Source organism: Urocitellus parryii, chromosome 8 (assembly GCF_045843805.1).
Source record: "Urocitellus parryii isolate mUroPar1 chromosome 8, mUroPar1.hap1, whole genome shotgun sequence".
NCBI lineage: Eukaryota > Metazoa > Chordata > Mammalia > Rodentia > Sciuridae > Urocitellus > Urocitellus parryii.
In genome coordinates this window covers 115,263,009-115,285,237 of record NC_135538.1, presented here as the reverse complement: position 1 = coordinate 115,285,237, position 22,229 = coordinate 115,263,009, and the positions used below count along the sequence as shown (strand labels likewise).

The 22,229-nt window shown below is 55.0% G+C and overlaps 1 protein-coding gene across 6 annotated transcripts in view; it reads left to right on the top strand.

Moving 5' to 3' along the window:
• Anks1a (ankyrin repeat and sterile alpha motif domain containing 1A) overlaps positions 1–17,469 on the top strand; it is a 179,948-nt gene extending 162,479 nt beyond the window's left edge. For 3 of the 6 annotated variants that reach the window (XM_026383384.2, XM_026383383.2, XM_026383385.2), the window contains 10 exons: positions 5,651–5,749; positions 6,383–6,535; positions 6,688–6,795; positions 8,123–8,287; positions 10,050–10,175; positions 10,480–10,551; positions 10,718–10,804; positions 11,369–11,506; positions 13,530–13,700; positions 14,525–15,865. In XM_026383384.2, coding sequence (XP_026239169.2) covers positions 5,651–5,749; positions 6,383–6,535; positions 6,688–6,795; positions 8,123–8,287; positions 10,050–10,175; positions 10,480–10,551; positions 10,718–10,804; positions 11,369–11,506; positions 13,530–13,700; positions 14,525–14,644 — 1,239 coding nt within the window. In that variant the 3' untranslated portion in view covers positions 14,645–15,865. The other 3 variants (XM_026383387.2, XM_026383386.2, XM_077802233.1) reach the window with 2 other exon arrangements.
• Positions 17,470–22,229: the final 4,760 nt, after the last annotated feature.

Here is a 22,229-nt window from a genome sequence, read left to right as displayed (position 1 = left end):
CATCAGTAGTTGTTATACTGTATTGTTTAGGGAGTAAAGGCAAGCAGGAAAGTCTGTACGGACATGATTATTTCATAATAGCCCTCTGTGTCCTTGGATTTCACAATCATGAATCCAAAAGATATGAAAATTACTGGGTGTAGTTGCTGTAATTCCAGCGACTTGGGAGGCTGAGGCAGGAGGATCACGGGTTCAAGATCAGCCTTGGCAATTTAGTGAGACCCTGTCCCAAAACTAAAAGGAAAAAAAGAAGTAGGGCTGGGGATAGGGCTCAGTGGTTAAGTACCCCCCAGGTGCAATCCCCAGTACCCCCCCACCAAAAAAAAAAAGGAGATAGGAAGAGTAGAACTAAAAATGGAAAATTGACAGTACATAAGACAAATAAAAATATAGGTCAGGTATGGTGGCACATGCCTGTAATCCCAGCAGTTTGGGATACTGAGGCAGGAGGGTCTCAATTTCAAGACTAGCTTCAGCAACTTAAAGAAAACCTTAGCAATTTATTGAGACCCTGACTCACAGTGAAAAAGGACTGGGAATGTTGCTCGGTGGTAAAGAGCCCAAGTAAAAATACTCAACTATGTACACAGCATTTTCATTGTAATTGAGAGATGATATAAGGCGTAGGGAAGGCGTGCGTGCACAGGTGATAGGCACACACCACACCATTTTACATAAAGGACTTGCACATCCTCAGTCCTAGGTCCGGAGCCTGCAGTTATCGAGGGATGATGGCTTTTGATATGCAGTATGTTGGATCATCAGACGTGGAGCCTGCAAGTGTGGCGGGCAGACTCCATGGAGGTGACCATGTTGAAGCACCTGCTTCCCAAGCACTGACCACCTCCCCTGGGGACATCAGCACAGTCGCAGTGCGCCAGGGTGTGTTCCAGTGCAGGTTTGTCCAAGGTGCTCTGGGTGGAAGCCCAGCCCTGCCTGCCTTGGGGATCCAGGGCAGCCCCAAGTACAAGGACCGCTAACCTGGGTGTGCCAAGGTGTGGGGATGTGTTCCTTTTAGCAGGTCCTCTGGGCACAGCACTCTAATACACCCAAATCACAGAGTTCTAACAGGTGACATGTGTCCAACTGAGGGAGAAAGGCTTCACCAGAGAGGATTAGGTGCCTCAGTGCTCGCAGCCCCTCCCCAGACCCCAAAGGCCTGTGCCCCCAGCAGAGCCATCTCCACGGTACAGCGGGTTGTGGCTGCCCAGCAGCCGTGGTATGCTTTCTCTCTATAAATTCCTCTTTGAGTGATCTGTGTTGCTGCTGAGTTCATAGGAGGGACCTGGTGGGGTGGTGGAGGTGGATGGGGACCAGTGAGACATTCATATCCTTGACTGTAGACAGAGCTGACCAAAGTCAATGCTGCAGTAGCAGCCAGGTCCCTGGAGCTCTGACCCTCTGTGTAGGGAGGGGATACTCAATTGCTGACAAACCAAGATGGGCCTGAGGTTTCCCTTGGCTCTACTGGGCAGTGGCCTTAGCAGGAGTTCCCTGGCCACTTACCCCTTCAACCTCTCTAGACCACCTAGGCACTCTCTAGGCACCTGCCGGCCTTGCCCTTCTTCTGATGGCTCTTGGGCAAGGGCTGGGATTACGTGTTAGTTGGCTTTGGACTTACCGGCATGCACACCTTCTGGGGCCTAGATTCCCGGCTGGCAGGAATGGGGAGCCCAGCCCACCTGACATTTGCTGGTGATCTGATCACGTGGTGCTCAGGTACACTAAGTGTCCCACACTGAAAATGTCTTCATCTAGGAGAGGCTGAAGCATGTGAGCAACAGTCAGGTGAGGCCTTGCTGCCACCAGTTGTGCTTGTGGGTGACTGCCGTGTCCTTCCCTGTCCCATGCTGCTCTGCAGCAGCAGGTGGGCAGAGCTCAGTGCTGTGGCAGGACGTCAGATGTGGATGGGCTCCTAGAGGTCAGCAGTCCTGGGCTCTTCATTCAGTTTTCCTAACAGTAGACCACCCCAGGCTCCCCACTCAGACCAGGGAAGCACCACGGGCAGTGTTGTCACTCAGAGTTCAGACGTGACCTGGCTTTACTTCCAGTTCTTCTCATCTGGGCTCTGCGAGCTGATGGGGGGTGGGGGCAGCTTGCCCTTGGCGTAGCTTCATGGCCTGGCCCTCAGCAGCCATCCCTCCCCAGCCTGGGCGCCCCTCCCACACGCACTGCTTCTCTACCTACTGGACTCTCCTGGCCTTGCCCTCTACCCTCTCCATGCCCTCTGCAGCCTGCCCTTTAGCCCTAAGGCTCCCTGAGGTCATGGTCCCTTTCGCTCTGCACCCTTCCTGCCCTCTAGTGTCCCCATTCCTCCCCACTCCTGGCCTGTGTGATGTAAGAAGGAATATGTATTGGGGTCCTTCTCTCTTTTCCTGGCACCTAGAATGCAAAATGCTGCGACTCTCCCTTTGTACGCTAATGAGATGCCTGGTGGCTGGGGCCCCTGGAGAGTCCAAGGAGGGGGGCTGGCCTCCAGGAGAGCCACCAGGCCATTAAAGGGTCAGAACTTCGGTCCTGCCCCACCCCCAACCTCGTGGCAGAGCAAAGGGGCTGCAGGCTGAGTGGAACACCAGCAGCCAGTCATGCCTGCATAATGAAGCCTCCATAAAAACACAGGACAGGTTCGGACCGCTTGTGAGTTGGTAGCCATGAGGAGGTGCAGGAGGGTGCTGCACCCTAAGAGGGCATGGAAGCTCCTGCGTCTCCCAGTACCTGCCCGGGGCATCTCGTCCATCTGGCCAGTCTGAACTGTGTGCTCTGTAGTGCAGGAGCAGATGTAACTGGGGAGTAGGCCTGCATTCTGTGAGCCATTAGCCAACCACAGCTCCAGGACGGGGTGTGGAACCTCAGTTTAGAGCCAGTGGGTCAGGTACGCAGGAACACCTGACTTGGATTGGCATCTGAAGTGGGATGGTCCTATGCCACTGGGCGCCAACCTGTGGGTCTGCACCCTCCCCAGGTGGACATGGCAGAACTGAGTAAAGCTACAGGACACCCTGCTGGTGTCCACAGGGTATCGGATTGTTGCAGGAGAGAAAAGGCCTCCTGGGGTCAGAAGGGAAGTTGGGATGTGGGAGGAGTAGAAGAAAAAGCATCTCGGCTTCCCCGCCCCAGCCCTTGCCCATCTTCACAGAGGGTCCTCAGAGGCCTGTTGTGAAGTCCCATGGCTCAGCTGCTATTCAGCTCTTTCTTTTTCTTCTTCTTTATTTAAGTCATCCGTGTCCCCTCCTATCAGATTGGACACAGGTATCAAGCAAGGACAGTCAGCCAGGCCTTGCTCGGGCACAGGAGGTCAAACTGTGCTAAGACACGCAGGCCTCTGTCCCAGGACACCTCCCTGCCACCTGCCCTGTACCCCAGCTTGTCACACACACAGGAATTTTGAGCAGACTGAGCAGCAGGCAGGGAGCCAAAGTCCTAGGCTGGCCCCTCCCAGTCCTGGAACAGCCTTTCGACCCTCAGTGGAGAACTGAAATCAGCCCTGTTCACCTTTGGTTGAAAGGACTCTAAATGTGTCACCACTCCCAGACATTGCCCTTCAAAGGCTTTTTCACTGTTTGTTGAGTGAAGACCTTACTTGCAAAATATTAGCAAGGAGGTGCTCTTCAGGATGCAAAAGGACATTTTTCTAAATCATATAGTGAAGAAGGCTCTGAAGGGCCAGAGGATGCTGGAGGAGAAGGCTGTGGGTGCTGGGAGAGCCCTTGGCCTTGGCCAGTTCCTCCCACTTCCCCTGAGCTTCATGCCTTCCTCAAGGGCCTCAGCCCTGCTCAGTGCTGGGGAGCCACTGTCCAGGCCAAGCCCTTGAAAACAGACTACAACCAGAGTGCAGACTTGAGAGCCAGGCCCCTGCCTACCCAGCCTCCTGGTCTCCATCTGTGGAGTGGACACAGGAGGATACACACCAGGTGGCCCTGGGGACTGAGTGAGTCAGGACAGGGAAAGGCTGTAGCCCAGAGCCCACCTTGTGGCTACAGAGCCACAAGTTCAAAGCCAGCTTAAGCAACTTATCGAGACCCTGTCTAAAATATAAAAAAAGGGCTAGAGATGTGGCTCAGTGGGTAAATGCTCCCGGGTTCAATCCCTGGTTATTCCACCCTCCAAAAATAGAAGAAGCTAAACAGATCTGTTAACTGAAATGTTTAGGCCAGTGCACTGTGTTAGCATCTATGCAGTGATGGCCATTTCTCCATCAGCTGCTGACAGCATGGGAACCTAGCTGACATCATCGAAAGAGAGAAACGTCCATCAGAATTTTAAATAAGCCAGGGCACAGTGGTGCCTCTCAGCTACTCCAGAGGCTGAGGCAGAAAAATCTCAAGGTTGAGGCCAGACTCAGCAACTTAATGAGTCCCTATCTCAAAGTTTAAAATAATAATAATAATAATTATTATTATTATTATTATTATTATTATTATTATTATTATTTAAGGGCTGGAGATGTAGCTCAGTGGTAGAACTCCCCTGGGTTCAATCCCCTAGTACCACAAAAAAAAAAAAAAAATTGGATTTTTTGTCTGTCTAGAAGTGATGCCCATTGGAGGCTCTTCGTACGGTGCTGTCTGCCACAGAATGTGAAACCAAACATTCTCCTACAGGGAATGGGTTCCATAAATCCTTCCCTAAGCCCGATGATCCCACAGCCTAGGAAAGAGGCAGGCCTGCCCGTGTGTGGCGAGGTGGCGAGGAGGGCCTCAGTCCGCAGAGGGGAACCACACAGGTCCGTGTGCACACGCCCCGCTAGACTGCAGCATCCAGGAAGTGGCAGCAGTTGCCTCTGGGAGGGCTGTTGTGAACGACAGGGCACAACCTGTGGCTTTCCTGACATTGGCAATACTGTATATTTTGAAATGTAATCTGAAAACTCCTCTCGTGACCGGTGTCGTAATGACACAGCATCCTAGGGGTGAGGAGCATGGAGCAGGGTCTCGGGCTGCCTGGCTTCACTTCCAAGCTCCACCACCAGGTGGGTGAGCGCTTGGGATTTCTGACCCCTCACGCCTCGGGTTCCTCATCTATGAAATGAGGTTGAAAAGGCCCTTGCACAGGGCCTGAGTGTGAAGCGGGATGTTCCATGTGAAAGCTCTCAGTCCCCTGTCACCTGGGAAGTGAGCACCCAGCACTAGCCACACTGCAGCACCTTCCCATCAGGGCCTGGGGAGTTGAGTGAGAACTGCCCAGATCAGGCCCAGCCCTGGCCTTTCTCCCCCTGGCAGGGAGAACTTTTCCAAATCTCCCCATTTGACTCTACTCCTCGAGGTACCTGCCTCTGTCACCAGCTGTCCACCTGAGGAGCTTGTTGCAGCCTTGTAATTACAAAATCACATCTGTGAGGAGCCTTGGCACTGGTCCCCAAGTTCTCCACTTTGGATTGGAACTTGCTTTCCAGAAAGATGCTCATATGCACCAAGGGAGCTGGGCTTGTGGCAGGACCTGGCAGCCTGCTTGCCCCCTGTGTCCTGGCCCAGGTCAACACCTCAGGCATATTGTAGGAGTGGGCAATCTGGGTAGAGTTGTCCCTAGTGTGCCCAGCCTCCTGTGGGGGGCTCCAGCTCCACACCCTCTAGGTGCTTGCCGTGAAGGACGATGTCCAGGCCATCAACCATCAGTTCTGGAGGGGCCCTAACGTCCTCCTTTCTGCTCTCAGGGGTCTAACGTGATGGAAGAGCAGGACCTGCGGGAAATCGGCATCAGTGACCCACAGCACCGGCGAAAGCTGCTCCAGGCTGCACGCTCTCTGCCCAAGGTGACCACCAATAGCGCTGTAGCCTTGGCCTCTGCCTCCTAGACTGGGAACAGGGAAGGAGCTTGGCTCTGGTGTGCAGATCTCAGTGGGGTGTCTGCCCCTCTTCGTGGAGCCCCAGAGTGCACCAGGTCCTGTTCCCTTCCTCATTAAGTCCTGAAGCTTCTGGAGTCAGCGGAGCTCTAGGGACATCGAGCATCCTGTTGGGGCTGAGGAGGGATCCTCCTGGCTCAGGAGCCAGGTGCCACAGACTTGGCCTGTCACCAGAGCCCGCTTTGGGGTTTCTCCTGCCTCACAGTGTCAGGCCAGCCCATCCTGACCCTGGCATCTGGCCCTCCCCAGGGAGACCTGGTAGGAGCAGGCAGCAGAGGAGGCAGCTTCCCAGGAGCTAGTGGGCCTGAGCCTCAGCCTCTGTGCTGGTGCAGTCCCGTCCCGTCCACTGCCAGCACTCAGGAAGCACCACTGCCCTGTCCCTGCAGTCCAGGGGTTCTCCAGTGGCTTCCACTTCCCAGACCCTTCCCAGAAAGGGCTGTACTAGGGAGTTGGGCCTCTAGGGACCCTCTTCACCTGGGCCCTTGGTCCCTGCATCCCCGTCCTGTGGGTCTAAGATGTCAGTCCCACCTCTTTGTCCTGTAGGTAAAGGCCCTGGGCTATGATGGGAACAGTCCCCCATCCGTTCCCTCCTGGCTGGACTCCCTGGGGCTGCAGGACTACGTCCACTCCTTCCTGTCCAGTGGCTACAGCTCCATCGACACTGTGAAGAACCTCTGGGAGCTGGAGCTTGTCAACGTGAGTACGGCTCCAGGCTGGGCCGCCAGCCCCTCCTGACATGCAGGTTCCCTCGGTAACAGCCTGGCCCACAGCAGGAGGCCTAGAGCGGGGGGGGGGGGGGCTGGGGTCTGTCAGCCACTGACCTGCCTGCCCCCCTCCTCGCTGCCCAGGTCCTGAAGGTCCACCTGCTGGGCCATCGCAAGCGCATCATCGCCTCCCTGGCAGAGAGGCCCTACGAGGAGCCGCCACAGAAGCCCCCAAGGTTTTCCCAGCTGAGGGTGAGTTGGGGGGAGGGAAAGGGCACATCTGTGCGCTTGCTCTTGGCATTTGGTGACTTCTTCAGAGACTGTGTGACCTCTGCATACAGGAGAGACAAATCCCTGCCCTCCCTCACAGAGGTCAAGACAAGCTCAGGAGAGAAAGGCTTTTGCCTGGTTATTTATCCAAAACACTTGAGATGGACTATAATAAAGAACCCAGTTTAAATATCACAAAGTTTATAGACCCCAAGCTCAGTGGGGCCTGTCTGGCCATTGAGCTCAGCTGTGCACCTGATGGGGACAAGGCAGGGTGGGGCAGGGAGGCTGGAGGAGCTCCCTGCCAGCCCTCTGACTGAGCTGGACAAAGCTAGGGGTCCCCAGCCAGGATGCTCAGCTTCCTGGGCCCCTTCCCAAGTCTTCAGATTGAGAATTCCTGCAGGGTCAGTAAAAGGATCTATGTTTTTCTTTTCTTTTTTTGGCACTGGGGATTGAGCCCAGGGGCACTTAACCACTAAGCCACACCCCCAGCCCTTTTTTGTATTTTATTTAGAGATAGGGTCTCACTGAGTTGCTTAGGGCCTTGCTAAGTTGCTGAGGCTGGCTTTGAACTCGTGATCCTCCCATCTCAGCCTCCCAGCCACTGGGATTATAGGCTTGTACCACATGTCCTGCAGAATCTGTTTTTAAAAGCCTCACAAATGATGATTGCTCAAGCCAGGTGATCGCTGACTGCGGAAATATGCTAGACTCTGTTCAGGGTATGCTTCCCCAAAACCTGCAGGATAGAACAGGCTGTGATGGCAAGTGACATGGCAGCCCTGCCCCGGCCCCTGCACTAGTTCCTGCCTGTTGCACATCCCATTCAGCTCTGCGGAGTTCAGAAAGCAGGCTGTTTCCTTCCCTTCCATGAGAAGAGGCTGAGGCCTGGCCCCATTCTCAAAACCAAACACCCAGCTGACTTTGCTCTCAGGAAGCTGGGGAGGCCAGCCGTGGTACCCTCTGCAGTTGAGTGGTGTTTTGAGAAAGGCTTTATATTTAGTCATACAACCCAGAGACCTGCAATGGATTATTAGGGATGACTTCATCTTTGGGAAATCCTACTCTGGTTCCCTTACCCTTTAACCATCTTTTTGGTATAGCCCCAGCCAAGGGACACTCTTGAACTACAAGTTGTCCTGATGGCCTCACCCCAGGCTCGTTGCTGTTGGCTCTCAGCTCCCTGCTTCTCCTGTCCCACTGACCTGCCCATGCCCAGCCCCAGTCAGCCCAGCACCCCTGACACCTCCAGCCTGCCACTGGACTGGGCTGATGACTGGTCGGCGTCACCCAGTTTCTCCCCCTACAGTGCCAAGACTTGATTTCCCAGACCTCATCCCCACTGAGCCAGAATGATTCCTGCACCGGGCGGTCAGCAGACCTGCTGCTGCCTTCTGGGGACACAGGCAGGAGGCGGCATGACAGTCTTCAGGACCCTGCAGCACCCTCTCGAGCAGAGCGTTTCAGAATCCAGGTAGGCAGAAGGGACTGCAGCCAGGTCCCCTGGATAGGGCAGGGCCTCCAGGAGCCACCTGCAATGGCTGAGCACTGTTGTGCTGGCATGAGTCACGAGTGACCCCAGCCTGCTCCCCTTACTCACCACGCAGCTCCCTGGGTGAGGCCCGTCCAGCCCCAGGCCTCCCAGAGCAGACTGTAATGCACGCGTTGGGGCTGCCTCTGCACCCCACACCCCAGTCGTCCTCCTCACACTCGCTCTGCTGGCTCCTCTGGGACCATAGCCTCCCACAGTCCAGCTCCGCAGGCCCTTGCTGGTCACCACAGCCATCACAGAGCCCTTGTCCCCTCCACTCTCGCCCTGTCTGTTCCTCAGCACCAGTGTCCCTAAGCCCCAACTCCACGTCGTCATCCCACCTGCCCAGCAGAACCTCATCACAGGCTGCAGGGTGCCTCTAGCCCCTGCCCAGGGCTAGCACCTCTTACACTGAGAGCTCTCTGCCTTGGGGCTCACTTTCAGGGCTCCCAGATTTACTCAGGACTTACCTGTCCCAGCTCCAGCCTTGCTCATATTTCTGGCTTTATCCCTTGTCTGTCCCTTGGCCTGTCTGACACCATAGTGGCACGTGTCCCTCTGCCCCCAGGGTGAACTCTGCCCTCCACTCACCCCTCCCACTGCTCCCCACCATCCCTGGGGTCTCCCATACCTTTCCACAGCCGAGCACATGTTTTTCTTTCCACATGTTTTTATTGGTGCATTGTAGTTGCACATATTGATGGAGTTGTTGTTACATATTCCTATATGTAAACAAGGTAACGATATAATTTGTCCAGTGTCACTCCCAGCACTTCCCCCCTCCCTCCCACCCTTTGATCTCTTTCCTCTATTGATTTCCCTTTAATTTTCATGAGATCCCCACCCCCACATTTCTTTTCCTTTTTCTGCTCTAGCTTTTACATGAGAAAAACATAATGACCTTTGATCTTCTGAGTTTGGCTTATTTCTCTTAACATGATGGTCTCTAGTTCCATCCATTTTCTTGTAAATGACATAAATTCATTTTTCTTTATGGCTGAAAAAAATTCTATTGCATATACAAAGGACATTTTCTTTATCCATCATCTACTGATGGACACCTAGGCGGGTTCCATAGTTTGACAGCCATGAATTATGTACATTCTAATATGCACATCACCCCTCAGCTTCAGTGGCTCTGTGTGGAGACTCTGTGTGTTGCTGGGAGTGGGAGTCTTTAGCATTTCCTGAATCTTCCTTCCACTGGGGCCTGGACTAGAGGACCCTCTCCCCACCCCTAGCTGCTGCCAGAAGGATCCATTGAAATGTGGCCTCGCCCTGGTGTTCACTCCCCCCACCCCCACCCCAAGACTGAGTCCACAACCTTTGACTGGGATGTGAGGCGCTCTGGCACCTGGCTCCTGCTGTGGCCACCCCGTTCTGTGTTGAATGGCCCACAGCTAATGCTCCCCTACGTGCTCTGCTGTGTGGTCCCTCCATCTTTTTTGAGACTCATCAGACAATGCTGACCCCTCCTGCAGCCCTGCTCCTGGCTGGCTTGGGTCCCGGCTGCTCTGCCTATTCCTTGGTGTCGGTAGTGCCCCCCACTCCACCACAGTCTGATTTTCTGCCCCCCCAACCTCTGCTCTGACCCTTGACCTCATTGAGGTCACCAGCTTCCTCCCTGATGTGGAGCCAAACTGGCCCCTGGGCTCCCTTGGAGCAGGTGGGCAGCTGTCCGACTATCCGACTGTGTGTTTTGCAGGAGGAGCACCGCGAGGCCAAACTAACCCTGCGGCCGCCCAGCCTAGCCGCCCCCTACGCCCCCGTGCAGAGCTGGCAACACCAGCCGGAGAAGCTCATCTTTGAGTCCTGCGGTTACGAGGCCAACGTGAGTCACTCTCACCCTCTCAGTGGCCAGCCTCCCTGCTCCCACCCCTTCCCACAGGCCCCTGACCCTCTGCAGTGCTAGGCCAGGGCCATCCTGTGCCCTCAGCTGTTCCTAGAATCCAAGGGGAGAAGCAGAGGCCTCTGGGTAGGTCTAACCAGAAATGAAAACGGGGGCCTCCCCAGCTGGGGTAGGAAGGGTGTTGTTGGGAGAGGTGAATACTGTATGGTGGGATGTCCCAGATTTCCTGGGTCACCTGCACGGATGCAGACATTCCTTGTGATCCCAGTTGCTGCTTGTTTCACAGTATCTGGGCTCCATGCTGATCAAAGACCTGCGCGGGACAGAATCCACGCAGGACGCCTGCGCCAAGATGCGGGTAGGTTACCTGTGGGATCGGGGGGCGTGCCTAGGACAGAAAGCAGCAAGCTGTGTCCTGGCTGCAGCTGCCCAGGCCCACCACACTGCAGAGGGATGGAAGGGGCCAGGGGCCGTAGATTGCAGGGGAATGGGGCGTTCTCAGGACCACCCTTGTTTTCCTATAGAAATCCACCGAGCACATGAAGAAGATCCCCACCATCATCCTGTCCATCACATACAAAGGTGTCAAGTTCATCGATGCTTCCAACAAGGTGTGCTTCTTAGGAGGACTAAGAAGAGATGGGGCCATCTCCCGTTCCGAGCCATGGGGCTCGAGACAGCAACCTGGTCCCCTCTTTTTACTTCCCGTGTCCACCACTTCCGCAAGTTCTTGTCTCTCATATGCTCCATATCTTTGACCCTGGATCCTACCCCTGTCCCCACTGTAGTAGCAGCTGGTGCTGCCTTCCCAACTCGGGTCTACTGGCTTCCCTGCTCATGGGCCCTCGGTGGTATATCCCTCAGGGAGCAGAGGACTCCCCACGCCCCTCCTGAGACCCTTTCCACCTCCGCCTACCCTTGGTGGTGGCAGGGGCTGGAGAGAGCTCATGGTTGGCGGTAAAGGCTTCACTGCCTTAGTTGCTGTGGTCCAGGTGAGACCCACACTTAGGCCAGGCAAGACACTGCTCTCACTCCCACTGTTGGGGGGAAGAAGTGGGGTTTGGCTAATGTCTAGGCTGAGATGAAGAAAGGTAGCGACGTGGGAGGCCGGGGTGGGCCGTGCCAGAAGCATTCTGGATGGAGCCCAGAAACACCAGAACACTGCTTCCCCCCAGAACGTCATCGCAGAGCACGAGATCCGCAACATTTCATGTGCAGCCCAGGACCCGGAGGACCTCTGTACCTTTGCCTACATCACCAAGGACCTGCAGACTAGCCACCACTACTGCCACGTGTTCAGCACAGTAGATGTGGTGAGTGAGGGGCCACATGGGCCCCAAGAAGGCAGTGGGGACTGTGAGCCCTGGAGGGGTCTGGCCCTCTCTGGCTGGGCACGGAGGGCTGCTGTCCCGGCCCCTGCTGGCACTTGGCAAAATGTGTAATTCCTGAGTGGAGCCCAGCAGCATCCATTCCTGTCCCTTTCTTGTAGTGAGGAGGCTGAGTCTCAGAGATGAAGGAGTGGCTGGCCCCGTGGCTAGCAACAGAGTTTTTCAGCTCTTGGCACAGTGTTTATTGGTCAGGCAAGGCCTTTGTTCTCCAGCCTTTTGTCTGTGAACCCACTGCCCCAACTCCCCAAACCTTCAGTGGGCAGGCTCCTGCAGTGCCTTCTGCGTCGCCCTGGGGCAGCCGTGCCCTCCGCAGTAGGCGTCTCCCAGAGGGCTGCAGAGTTACCTCCTCCACACACAGCTGCCCACAGAGCCTGGACAGGAGCTTACAGCCGGTGCCAGGGATGCTCTCTGCCCTGAGACCAGGCCTGGCCAGGACCCCAGGCCATCTCCTCACCTCAGCAGGGGCGTCGGGTCCCTGTCACCCTCAGGAAAAGGAGCTATTTCCAGAATCTCTGTGGTTCCTGAACGCAGATCTCTCTGGATAGTCTCTGTCCCTGGGTCCTGATCCAGCTCACCCTCTGCTTGCTCTGGGCCAATGGGGTCTAGGAGCCTGGGTTCTGAAATCACACACCCAGCTGTGCCATTTGTGGCTGTGATATCTTGGAAATGTCACCTCACCTGTTTTCCTCCTCATGGGGCTGCCTGAAGCTTAAATGAGGTGATCCACATGACCCTGGTGGTCGATGGCTGATTACCTGCAGCTCCCTGCTGTAATGCAGCACCCATGCTCCTACCATCACCACACTTTGTAAAATCAGTCAAGACCACAGTGTAGGCCTGGCCCAGTGGCACACGCCTGTAATCCCAGAGACTCAGGAGGCTGAGGCAGGAGGATCACAAGTTCAAGGCCTTCTACAGCAATACAGTGAAACTGTCTCAAAACACATTTTAAAAGTACTGGGTGTAACCCTATGGTAGTGCCCTGGCCTAGCGTGCACAAAGCCCTGCATTCCATCTCTAGTACCACAAAAAAGAAAAAAGAAATGATCTTAGGGTTTATGGGCAAATAGAGTTGAGGCATAATACTAGCAAATTTGTCAGTGACATGGTTAAAATTTAAAATAGAACAAAACCACTAGCACGATTTTATTCATGTTAGATCATTAAGAAATACCTTTAATACTACAGTAGCCATAGTTCTACCTTGAGAAGGACCTGGGGTTGGCCTGCAGGACGCGCACTCCCAGCCAAGTTTGCAAGTTGGAGGCCAGCCCGGGCAACGTGAGTGAGACCCTAAGCAACTTAGCACGACCCTGTCTCAAAATAAAAAATTAAAAGGGCGGGGGATGTGGCTCAGTGGTAGAGTGCCCCTGGCTTCAGTCCCTGGCACCACAATAAAGAATTGCCCTCCTTAGCCCAGGCCCACTGCCTCGTGGGAAGAGAACAAAAGTGAGGGAGAGAGAAGAGAAGGACAGAGACGGAGGAGTCAACCACACAGGTCCGGGAGGTGGGCAGGCTGCACAGCCTGGGTACCTTCTGAGGCACCGTGCAGATGGCACATGCGCTCTGTTCATCTCATGTGACTCGGCTCGGCAGGCTGCAGGTTTTATGTGTACCTAGTGTTTCTGTCAGACAAAATCATACCCAAGGAAACAAAAAAACTATTTAAATTTTGGTACTGGGGATTGAAACCTGGAGTGTTCTCCACTGAGCTACTTCCCTAGCCCCTTTTTTAGATAGGGTCTCACTGAGTTGCTGAGGCTGGCCTCAAACTTGGATCCTAACTGTGTTTTGTTCAAATTTTTCCCTATTGTGCCACTTGCATTGGAATAAATTTGGTTTTTTTCAAAACAACAATTCCGTGTTCCCTGTGAGGGTGGGGAAGGTGTCAGGAGGCAGGGGGTGACTCCTAAATCCAAGCATTCAAGTGGGCTCTGCTTCCTCCCAGAACCTGACCTATGAGATCATCCTGACGCTGGGCCAGGCGTTCGAGGTGGCCTATCAGCTGGCCCTACAGGCCCAGAAGTCCAGGTCGCTGGGGGCCTCTGCTGTCGAGATGATCGAAACAAAATCTTCCAAACCGGTGCCTAAGCCTCGGGTGGGCACAAGGAAGTCCGCAGTACGTGGGCCCAGTCGTAAGACTCCCCGGCTCCCTGACCCAGGGTTGCAGCTTGGGCTCCCTCCTCCCCAGGGACAGCCCTCTGGCCCCTACTCCCAGGCCCCTTCCCCGCCCCAGGGCCACAGCTCCTCTGCCCCAGGGTCCGCTGCTCCCTTCCTCTGTCAGGACAGGCCACCATGGGGCTGCTGAGAGCAGGGCCTGTGGGAGCCCACAGTGACCTGGTCCCTGTGTCTGTGTCTGCTTGCTCTGCACCCCAGGTACCGCTGACCCCCGATAGTCGCTGTTGTCACTGTCACTCCTGCACTACCCACCGCCCCTCCTACCTGCCGCTGCCGTCTGTTAGTCCTGGAGTCAAGGTCTTTGCGCCTCCTGCTGTCTTGTGTGTCAGTCTCCCTCAAGTGACGTGAGCTTTCTCAGACTCTGGTGGCCTCTCCTCTACCTGCACTGACATTCTCTTCTTTCCTGAGACATCCTCTGCCCTTCCTGTGTGTGCTTTAGCTGTTTCTCTGTCGTGTCCCCTCCTTGAGGTCTGGGGTGACTGCTGTGGTCTTCCTCAGCCTGAGCTCTCTGGCCCCAGTAGAGGGCCCCAGGACTGGGGTTTGCAGGCCCCACATGGGATGGGTTTGGGGCTCAGAGCAGGAGGCTCTAGTGGGTTCGTTCCTTTACCCACACAGTCCCAAGAAACCCCTGGAAGAGGCACTTGTCTCTGGAGGTGCTCCTCCTGTCCCCTCCGAGGGGCCTGCTCCTTGGCTCTACGCTGGGCCCTACCTGCCCCTGGCCCGGGGGCAGCCTGCTCACTCTTGCCCCATTTCCTTGTTTGGCAGCTGGAACCACCCGACACTGACCAAGAGGCCCAGTCCCACGCCAGTGTCTCCTGGATTGTGGACCCAAAGCCAGACTCCAAGCGGAGCCTCAGCACCAAGTATGAGACCACTATCTTCTAACAGCCCACCCTGTCTCCACTAGTCTCACTGTGCCTTTGCCGTCCGATCTTTCTGCTGTCTCGACTCTCTCCTTCCAGCTGCCACCACCACGGCCCCACCTTCGCGGGGACCTGCCCCCCTCCCGGGCAGCAGCTGTAGATGCTACACTCACAGCTCTTGTACCTAATACCACCGAACACTGTGAATTCTCCCCTTGGGCTGAGGACAGCTGGGGGGGCGAGTTGCCTTTGAGGTGGGCACGAGGGGCAGAGGGCTCTGCTGTGACCAGGAGCCCTGCAGTGGGCACTGCATTGCTGAGGGGTGGGCTTTGGGCGAAGCCAGCGGGCGCCTGGGAGCTCTGTGGAGCTGGCTGTTCTCTCCTGTCTTCCATCCTGAGCCACAGCTGGATGCCAAGAGCTAACTCCTTCACCTTTCCTGACACAACCAACCACTGTGACCACCTGGTGCCAGAGCACCCTGCACTCTGCCCAAGCTGGATGCAGGGCGCGGGGCTGTGAGCATCTGAGGCCCACAGGCTGGCGTCTCAGGGCTCCTTGTCCTGGCGGGCCTTCCATGCCAAGGAAGCAGGGGCCTGTGGTTGTCCCCTCCTCACATCTCACCACTGAGAACAGGTGTAGCGGTCCTGGCTCTGCAGCCCAGCTCACGAGGAGGAGGCCCTTTCTGTAGGATCCAGCTCAAGGGGGGCCTGGGTCCCACACACGTGCACTCTTCTCCCCCAGAGCAGCTGCCTGGGCACAGGGCCTGACCAAGCACCTCCCGTGGTCTCTGGGAGCTTTGACTCTTCTCCCCAGTCTGGGGACCTGAGAGAGCCACTGTCCAGTGCCCAACTGGCCTCTCCCCCAACTCTCCACTCCTCTGGGAAGGGCCAGGCCATCTCTCCTCACAGCCGCTGGACAGTGAGTCAGTCCTGGAGGAAGGCCGAACTCCCCACCGTGGGCGGCCACGGTTCAAGGGCAGGAGACAGGAAAGAAGTGATTTCATGGGAAGTGGCACGTGGCAGATGTAGCGCAGTCCAGTGCAAAAGCCAGCAATTAGAGCCACCCCCACGGTGCAAACCAGGGTGGGTCCTTGTGCTGCCTGCCTGTCCTTGTACCTTCCTGAGCCAGAGGCAGTGATGGGCTGGGGGGCAAGGGCCTTTCTGTCCTGCTTCTGTTTCCTGTCAGTCTCCTCCGCCTTGTGCAGGCCCCTTGGTTAACCCTCTCCTCCCCCCATTGTTTGCTTCTGCCAAGCTGAGCCACTGAGGAACCACACTGTGCTGCGGAAACAGCCATGGGGAGCAGGCTCTGCCCCCTGCCACCACCACCTGGCCTGCAGCTCTGAAGACCAGCCCAGCCGCCTGCAGGACCTCCTCTCAGCTGCTTGGCCCGGGTCTGCCATCACCAGGTCCTGCAGAGTGAGCCCTGCCTGGTGCGGAGGAGCACTCCAGGCCTCTAGCAGATGAGCCTGGAAGCCCAGAGGGTCAAGAAGTGACTTGTCCAGAATAACGTGTTTTTAATAGGAAAAAAAATCTTTTTATAAAATGAACTTTTAACACTTGGCTCAAACCTCTAGGTAAAACTGCCAATCTTTAGACGAATAACCATGGGGTCAGAGGACTGAGGGACTGAGATTAGCCAAAAAGCCAGTCGGGAAAGCCCTGTCCTCAGCTTGGGGCCTTGGTCTGGCCTGGGATGTGAGGAGCGGGCAGTGGCCCTGGGTGAGTTGGAAGGAGCAGGCCCAGGTGAGGGGATTCCTGGGGGGTGCTTCTCAGACCCAGCAAGGTGGCTGCTGTCCTTCACAGACTGCTCAGTTTCTGTCCCCATCTAGAGCTGGACTCGGGTTCTTCAGTAAGAACACAGCCTCAGAGGCACCTGGGCTGAAGCAGAAGTTTCTGGTCTGCTCCTGCGGTTCCCAGTGTGAAGGTTCAGGGGCCAGAAGGGAGAGGGGCAAACAGTCTCTGGTGCCAGAATGTCATGGCTGGTACTGGGAGCTCCCGGTGGCTCACCTGGTGGGCATTGGGCACTGCCCAGGCTGGCTGCCGCACATGCCCTGCTGATTGTCTGCCTCAACCAAGTTAAACGGGAAAATCGCGTGTTTTGGGCATTAATGGGAAGGTCAGCTAAGATTGCTACTTGCCAATTGGCGACTTGCCTGACCAGGTCTGTGTGATTGGGCTACTTTTGGTTCTCTGCGTTATGGTTTGAGTGTTGAGTTTTCTCCACTGCTGGGCACATGTGGCTTCAGGAGTGGAAAAAGTAGATGAGGTGACAGTCCATGTGATTCCTCCTGTGTGGCCTTGAGGGCAGGTGTGTCCTGGCATTCCACTGCTGCTTAGCCCTTGCTTTCATCTGAAAGTTACTTGGGGTGGTTCTTCCTGGGCTGGAGAATTGAAGGGGTGGAGGCAAAGCCAGGCCAGCTGCCGTCCAGTCTCTTCCAGGGCAGGGGGCAGCAGGCAGCGCGCTGCGGGGTCAGCAGGCCTGGTTCGCTGTGGTCCTGGGTGAGTATCCAGGCCTCAGTGCGCTTCTCTCCCAGCAAAGGCTGTGAGTCTGTGCTGGTGTGCGTGTGCAAGGGCGTGCCCTTGAGCACCTTCCCAACCCCAGTGGTCACCGAGCGGAGGACAGCAGGCCATATCCGTCTGCTGAGCGCCCAGACAGTGCCGTGGGGCGCAGCCCCCTCTGCAGTAGAGGCAGGTTGTCCTCCACTTCCAAACTAAACAAGGGCCTGACACCTTGAAGTTGCACCTGGCCATAGGGATCCTCCCCTCGGGTCACACCACGTGGGAAAGACGCAGAGACCCGGGTTCCCAGGCCCTGCCGCTGGGCTGCTGCCAGCGCCCCCCCCCCCCCCCCGCCGTCCCCTCTCCCCCCTTGGCGCTCCTGCTCCTCGGAGCTCGCGATGCACGAAGCCCTGCTGGCGGCAGGAGCTGCCGGAAACACACTACAGAGTCCCTGAAGCTGTCCTGTTTTTAGACATGTGGAGGCATTTCTTCCCTGAAGCTGCTAGTCCTCTGTATTTATTCAGGTGTCTCCTGCTGGGGAGCCTCCAGGGCTGTGCTCCTGTGCCCCAGGGCGGGATGGGTTTCTCTCTGAATGTGGAAACTAGGAAAGTGACTGGACCTCCCTTGCTCGCTCTCTCCTTCCTCCTTCCTCTACCTTCCCCAGAAAGGAATATTGCAACTTTAAGGTCAGGCTTCAGGTGGACCGGCCCCTGCGCTTCTCAGTGCCCGGTGGCTCCTGCGCCTGCGTGGTGTTTGGGCGGAGCCCACGTGCGCTCAGTCCTGTGCTGGCCGCAGGTCCCCTGGCCTCTGCTCTCACCAGCCGCCCTCCCTCCTGCCTTCCCTCTTGGCCCCTGGAGAAGCCTGGGGTTGAGCAGGCGGCGTGGCTTTGCATCGAGACGTTAGAACCCGAGTCTGAACGCGGTCAGCTTTGAGATACCCAGGCCCGCAGAGCGCAGTTCACCAGACTGTTGCTGCTAATGGTGTGGCGATGGGACTGAACTGTAATAAAAATGTTATTTAATCTTTGTCTCTGTATTTTGATACTTGAATGACTTCCCCTTTTGTTTTACTGTACATATAATTGTTAATCTGATTTCGTCTGAATTATAAACATCTTGTGGTACCAAACATAACCGATCTGTGCAGCAACATAGACTGACCTCACTACACAAGAGAGTGTAAATAGTTCTGGGCTTCCAGCTTTGGTTTTGTTATTTTCATAACTGTACAACTTAGAACAGACTGAATTAATAAATGAGAAGTGACACAAAACCAGCCTTATGTTTTGGAGTCTCTGAAATAGGAACTTTATTTCCTGGCAGAAACATGGATATGGGCTGGGTGCTGCTGCATGTTAGGAATAAGCACCCCACTTTGTTTGGCTTAGAAGACAGTTTGGGAATTCTGCTCCCTGCCAGGCATTCTTCAAAGGTAGCTGCCCCGGGTGGCCTGGTACAGCTGACCCTGTGAGTGGAGGGGCCCTGCTCTTCACCTCCCCATCCTTAGGAACGTCCGGTTGTGAATACCAGAGAAGGGCCACACTGCTGCAGGTACATCTCTGCGTCCTGGGCTGCGCTTAGTCCATGAACATTTATTGAACATCCAGGGACCAGGCTGTGCACCTTGGTGGATCTAAAACTGAAGGAAGGCTGTCTCCCTTCAGGAACCTAGAGCTGAAGTGTGGAGGTCAAGTTTTCGATATAACCAGCTAGCTACTGGCCTGCAGCCTCATCATGAGGCCTGTGAGACAGTCCAAGAGCTGTAGAGATGTGAGGGACTAAGTGCCCCCAGAGATGGTGGACAGGGTGGTACCTGAGCTGGTTTTTAAAGGAGAGAACGTGCCAGGTGCACATCTGTGATCCCAGAGACTTGGAAGGCGAGGACAGGAGGATTGCAAGTTTGAAGCCAGCCTGGGCAACTTAGCAAGACCCTTTCTCAAAAAATTAAAAGGAGATGTAGCTCAGTGGTAGAGCGTGCCTGGGCTCAGACCCCAGTGCTGGGGAGTGGGAGGGAGAGGAAAGGCACAAACAGGAACAGCCTCACTGAATACGTGCCGTGGAAAACTCAAAGCAGCCATCGCCCCAGCCCCACGCCTCTGTGGGGAGGTATTATCTCTTCTTCATAGAGAAGGAAACAGGCTCAGAAAGGTTAAAACCCCTGCTTAGAGCCAAGGAGGACTTAGAGACCACCCCAGTGGCTCCAAGCTGCTCCTAGGCCTGCTTCAACCCGAATGCCCAACACAGAACATGAGTTTCTGTGAAATCTTCCACTTGTTAAAACAGTTTAAAAACCATGATCAGCCCAGCACCCTATTTTACTTGTGAAGAAAACAAGGTCCAAGACAAGGAAAGGCTCTTGCCTTAGCCAGCCGATGGCCGAGGGGTCCCGACCCAGGTTCTGCTTCCCAGAGAGTATCACAGCACTCAGGCTGGACAGCAGGCAGGGCACAGGCTTGGGGCCACCTCTCCAGCCTCTGTGGCATTGTCCGCGGCAGGAGAAACCTGACAGAAGAGACAAGTCTGGTCATAAATAGTGTCACTAAGCCATTGCAATATGGCACTGGGACACGTTGCCACTCATGACCTGCTTCTGGTGCCACCCAGAAGCTCACAGGAGGGGACTTCTACTCTGCCCCGAGGCCACGGGACTGATGGTGCCCAGGCCCGGGAGGGTGGGGAGGCAGAGTCCGTGGCCGGCACCCAGCCTGCCCCTGAGCCAGAGGTAAATAGAAGGGAGAGAAGGAAGAAGGTGGCATCAAGCTGGGAACAGATGGGACACAACAGCAGTGCAGTGTCCCTCTGCCTCTTTAGCCTGGTCTACACCCTGTAAGCACGCAGACTTGGAGCAGGAAGAGGCAGGCGATGAGCAAAGTGTCTGCTCTCGGGCCTTAGAGTGGAGCATGGGGAACCTCACAGCCCTCTCCCTCTGCTCCTCTCTGTCCCCCTGAAGAGGCCTGTTTCTGTCGACTTCCCCACATCCTTGCTGGTCTCCTCTTCACAGATGCTCTGTGGCCAAGCTCCTAGATGGCCGTGGCAATGCCAGTACCAGTGGAAATGTCACCTTCAGTCAGGAGCGGGCCCTGACGGGGAAGAACCTGGCCACTGGAGCACTTTCTAAGGCAGTGGGAAACACCCTCCAGGCAGTCACGGCCACCCAGCGGCCACCCAGCTTCCTAGAGCGTGTCCAGGTCCCCCGAGTCCCACAGACAGGCGCAGCCAACCTCAGTTGTCTTGCACTCCCATGGCACAACTTGTCACCAACTAACACCCAAGGACAAGCGCAGGTCTGAACTGTTCCAGGCTCAGTGCAGGTGCCAGGACCCCATGCTGTTCTCTCCAGGACTTGGCTGTTGGGGACATAAACAAGTGTGTGCCAAGTAAAGAACTGTCCAGACACAGAAGATAGTTACTATCCGGTAAGTGGAGTGGGGATGATAGGTAGCCACGGGCTCAGGGTGCAGGAGATTTGTTTTCCTACTTACCCCAAATAAACCCCAGATGGCTCACATATATCTAAATGTAAAAAGAAAAGAAACCTCAAAGCTAGAAAAAAAAGGAGATATTTTTTCATAATCTTGGTATGAGAAAGGTCTTTCCAAACATATTACAAAACTTCATTTTTTTAAAGACTAACATATTCAACTACATAAAAACCAAACAGTCCTGCATAGCAAACTGCTCCATTAAGAAAAACAATCAAAAACCAAAAAACAAAAAACCAACGATCAGGGCTGGGGCTGGGGCTCAGTGGCAGAGCGCTTGCCTAGCATGTGTGAGGCACTGGGTTTAACCCTTAGCACCATATAAAAATAAGTAGAATAAAATCATGCTGTCCATCTATAACTACAAGAAATAAAATTAATAAAGAAAATGAAACAATTAGCCAGGTGTGGTGGTACATGCCTGTAATCCTAGCTACTCAGGAGGCTGAAGCAGGAGGATCCTGAGTTCAAAGCCAGCCTGGACAACTTAGTGAAACCCAGTTTCAAAAAATAAGAAGGGAGCTATCATGTATAACAAATCAGAATAAATAAATTTTAAAAAATAAGAAGGGCTGGGTGCAGCTCTGAGGTAGCACATCCCTGAGTTCAACCCAGGAGCAAAACCAAACCAAACACCTGGATCTCCTCGCAGGCAACCCTTCCTCTCCTGGCTCCATGGAGAGCCCCTGGGACCCCAGCCAGCCAGGACCAGGAAAGGGCAGCCTCACAAGACAGGAGCTTAGCAATGGTTGCTCTTCCCCAGCCAAACACCAGAAGAGACACTGTGGCCCCACACCCACCTGTGCTGGCCAGGTGGGGACCTAGCTGCCACCTCCCAGGGTTGTCATGAGGTGGCCCAGTGCTCCCACGGGGCAGTGTCAGACCAGGATAACAAGTGGTCACAGGCGCTCCTACCTGGGAGTCAGAACTCCCACACACCCGCACCCTGGTACCAAGGAGCCTTCTACCTGTGGCGTTGCAGGCCAGGTGGGAACCTGACTTCCACCCCCTGGCAGTAAGGAAGCCCTTCCCTTGCTAGCATGGTGTCGAACAAAGTCAGGTAAAACAGAGGCCTAAGATGGAAGGTCTCCAAGCAAAACATAAACAAACATGCAAGTTCCAATAGAAAATCCCTCAAAAAATGAAATCCTTAGCTGTCAACCTAACATCACATATAGGACTTCATACAGAAAACTGAATAGTGCTGACGGGAGAGCTCAGCGAAGCCTGGGACACCTGGAAATGTCCCGTGTTCATGAACTGCAGCTCCCCATGGTGAGGACGCTCCTTCCCCCTAAATTGATAGAAAAGTTTAACACAAATTCCCACCAGGTTTTTGTCCTCGTTGTTATTTGAAGATTTAGATGCACAGATGGATGGAACAGAAAACAGGACTCAGAAAGACACTCACACAGGTGCGTCTACCTGACACAGGTGTAAGGCAGTCAATGGAGAAATGGGGCTGGAGCCAGTGGAAGTCCATAGGTAAAAAGCACACCCCGAACGGAGCCTCACACCTTACACAAAACTTAACACAGAATGGATCACAGACTTAATGTAAGACATAAAAGTATAATAAAACTCTTAGCAAAACAAAGACCATCTTTGGGATCTAGGGCTAGGTAGAG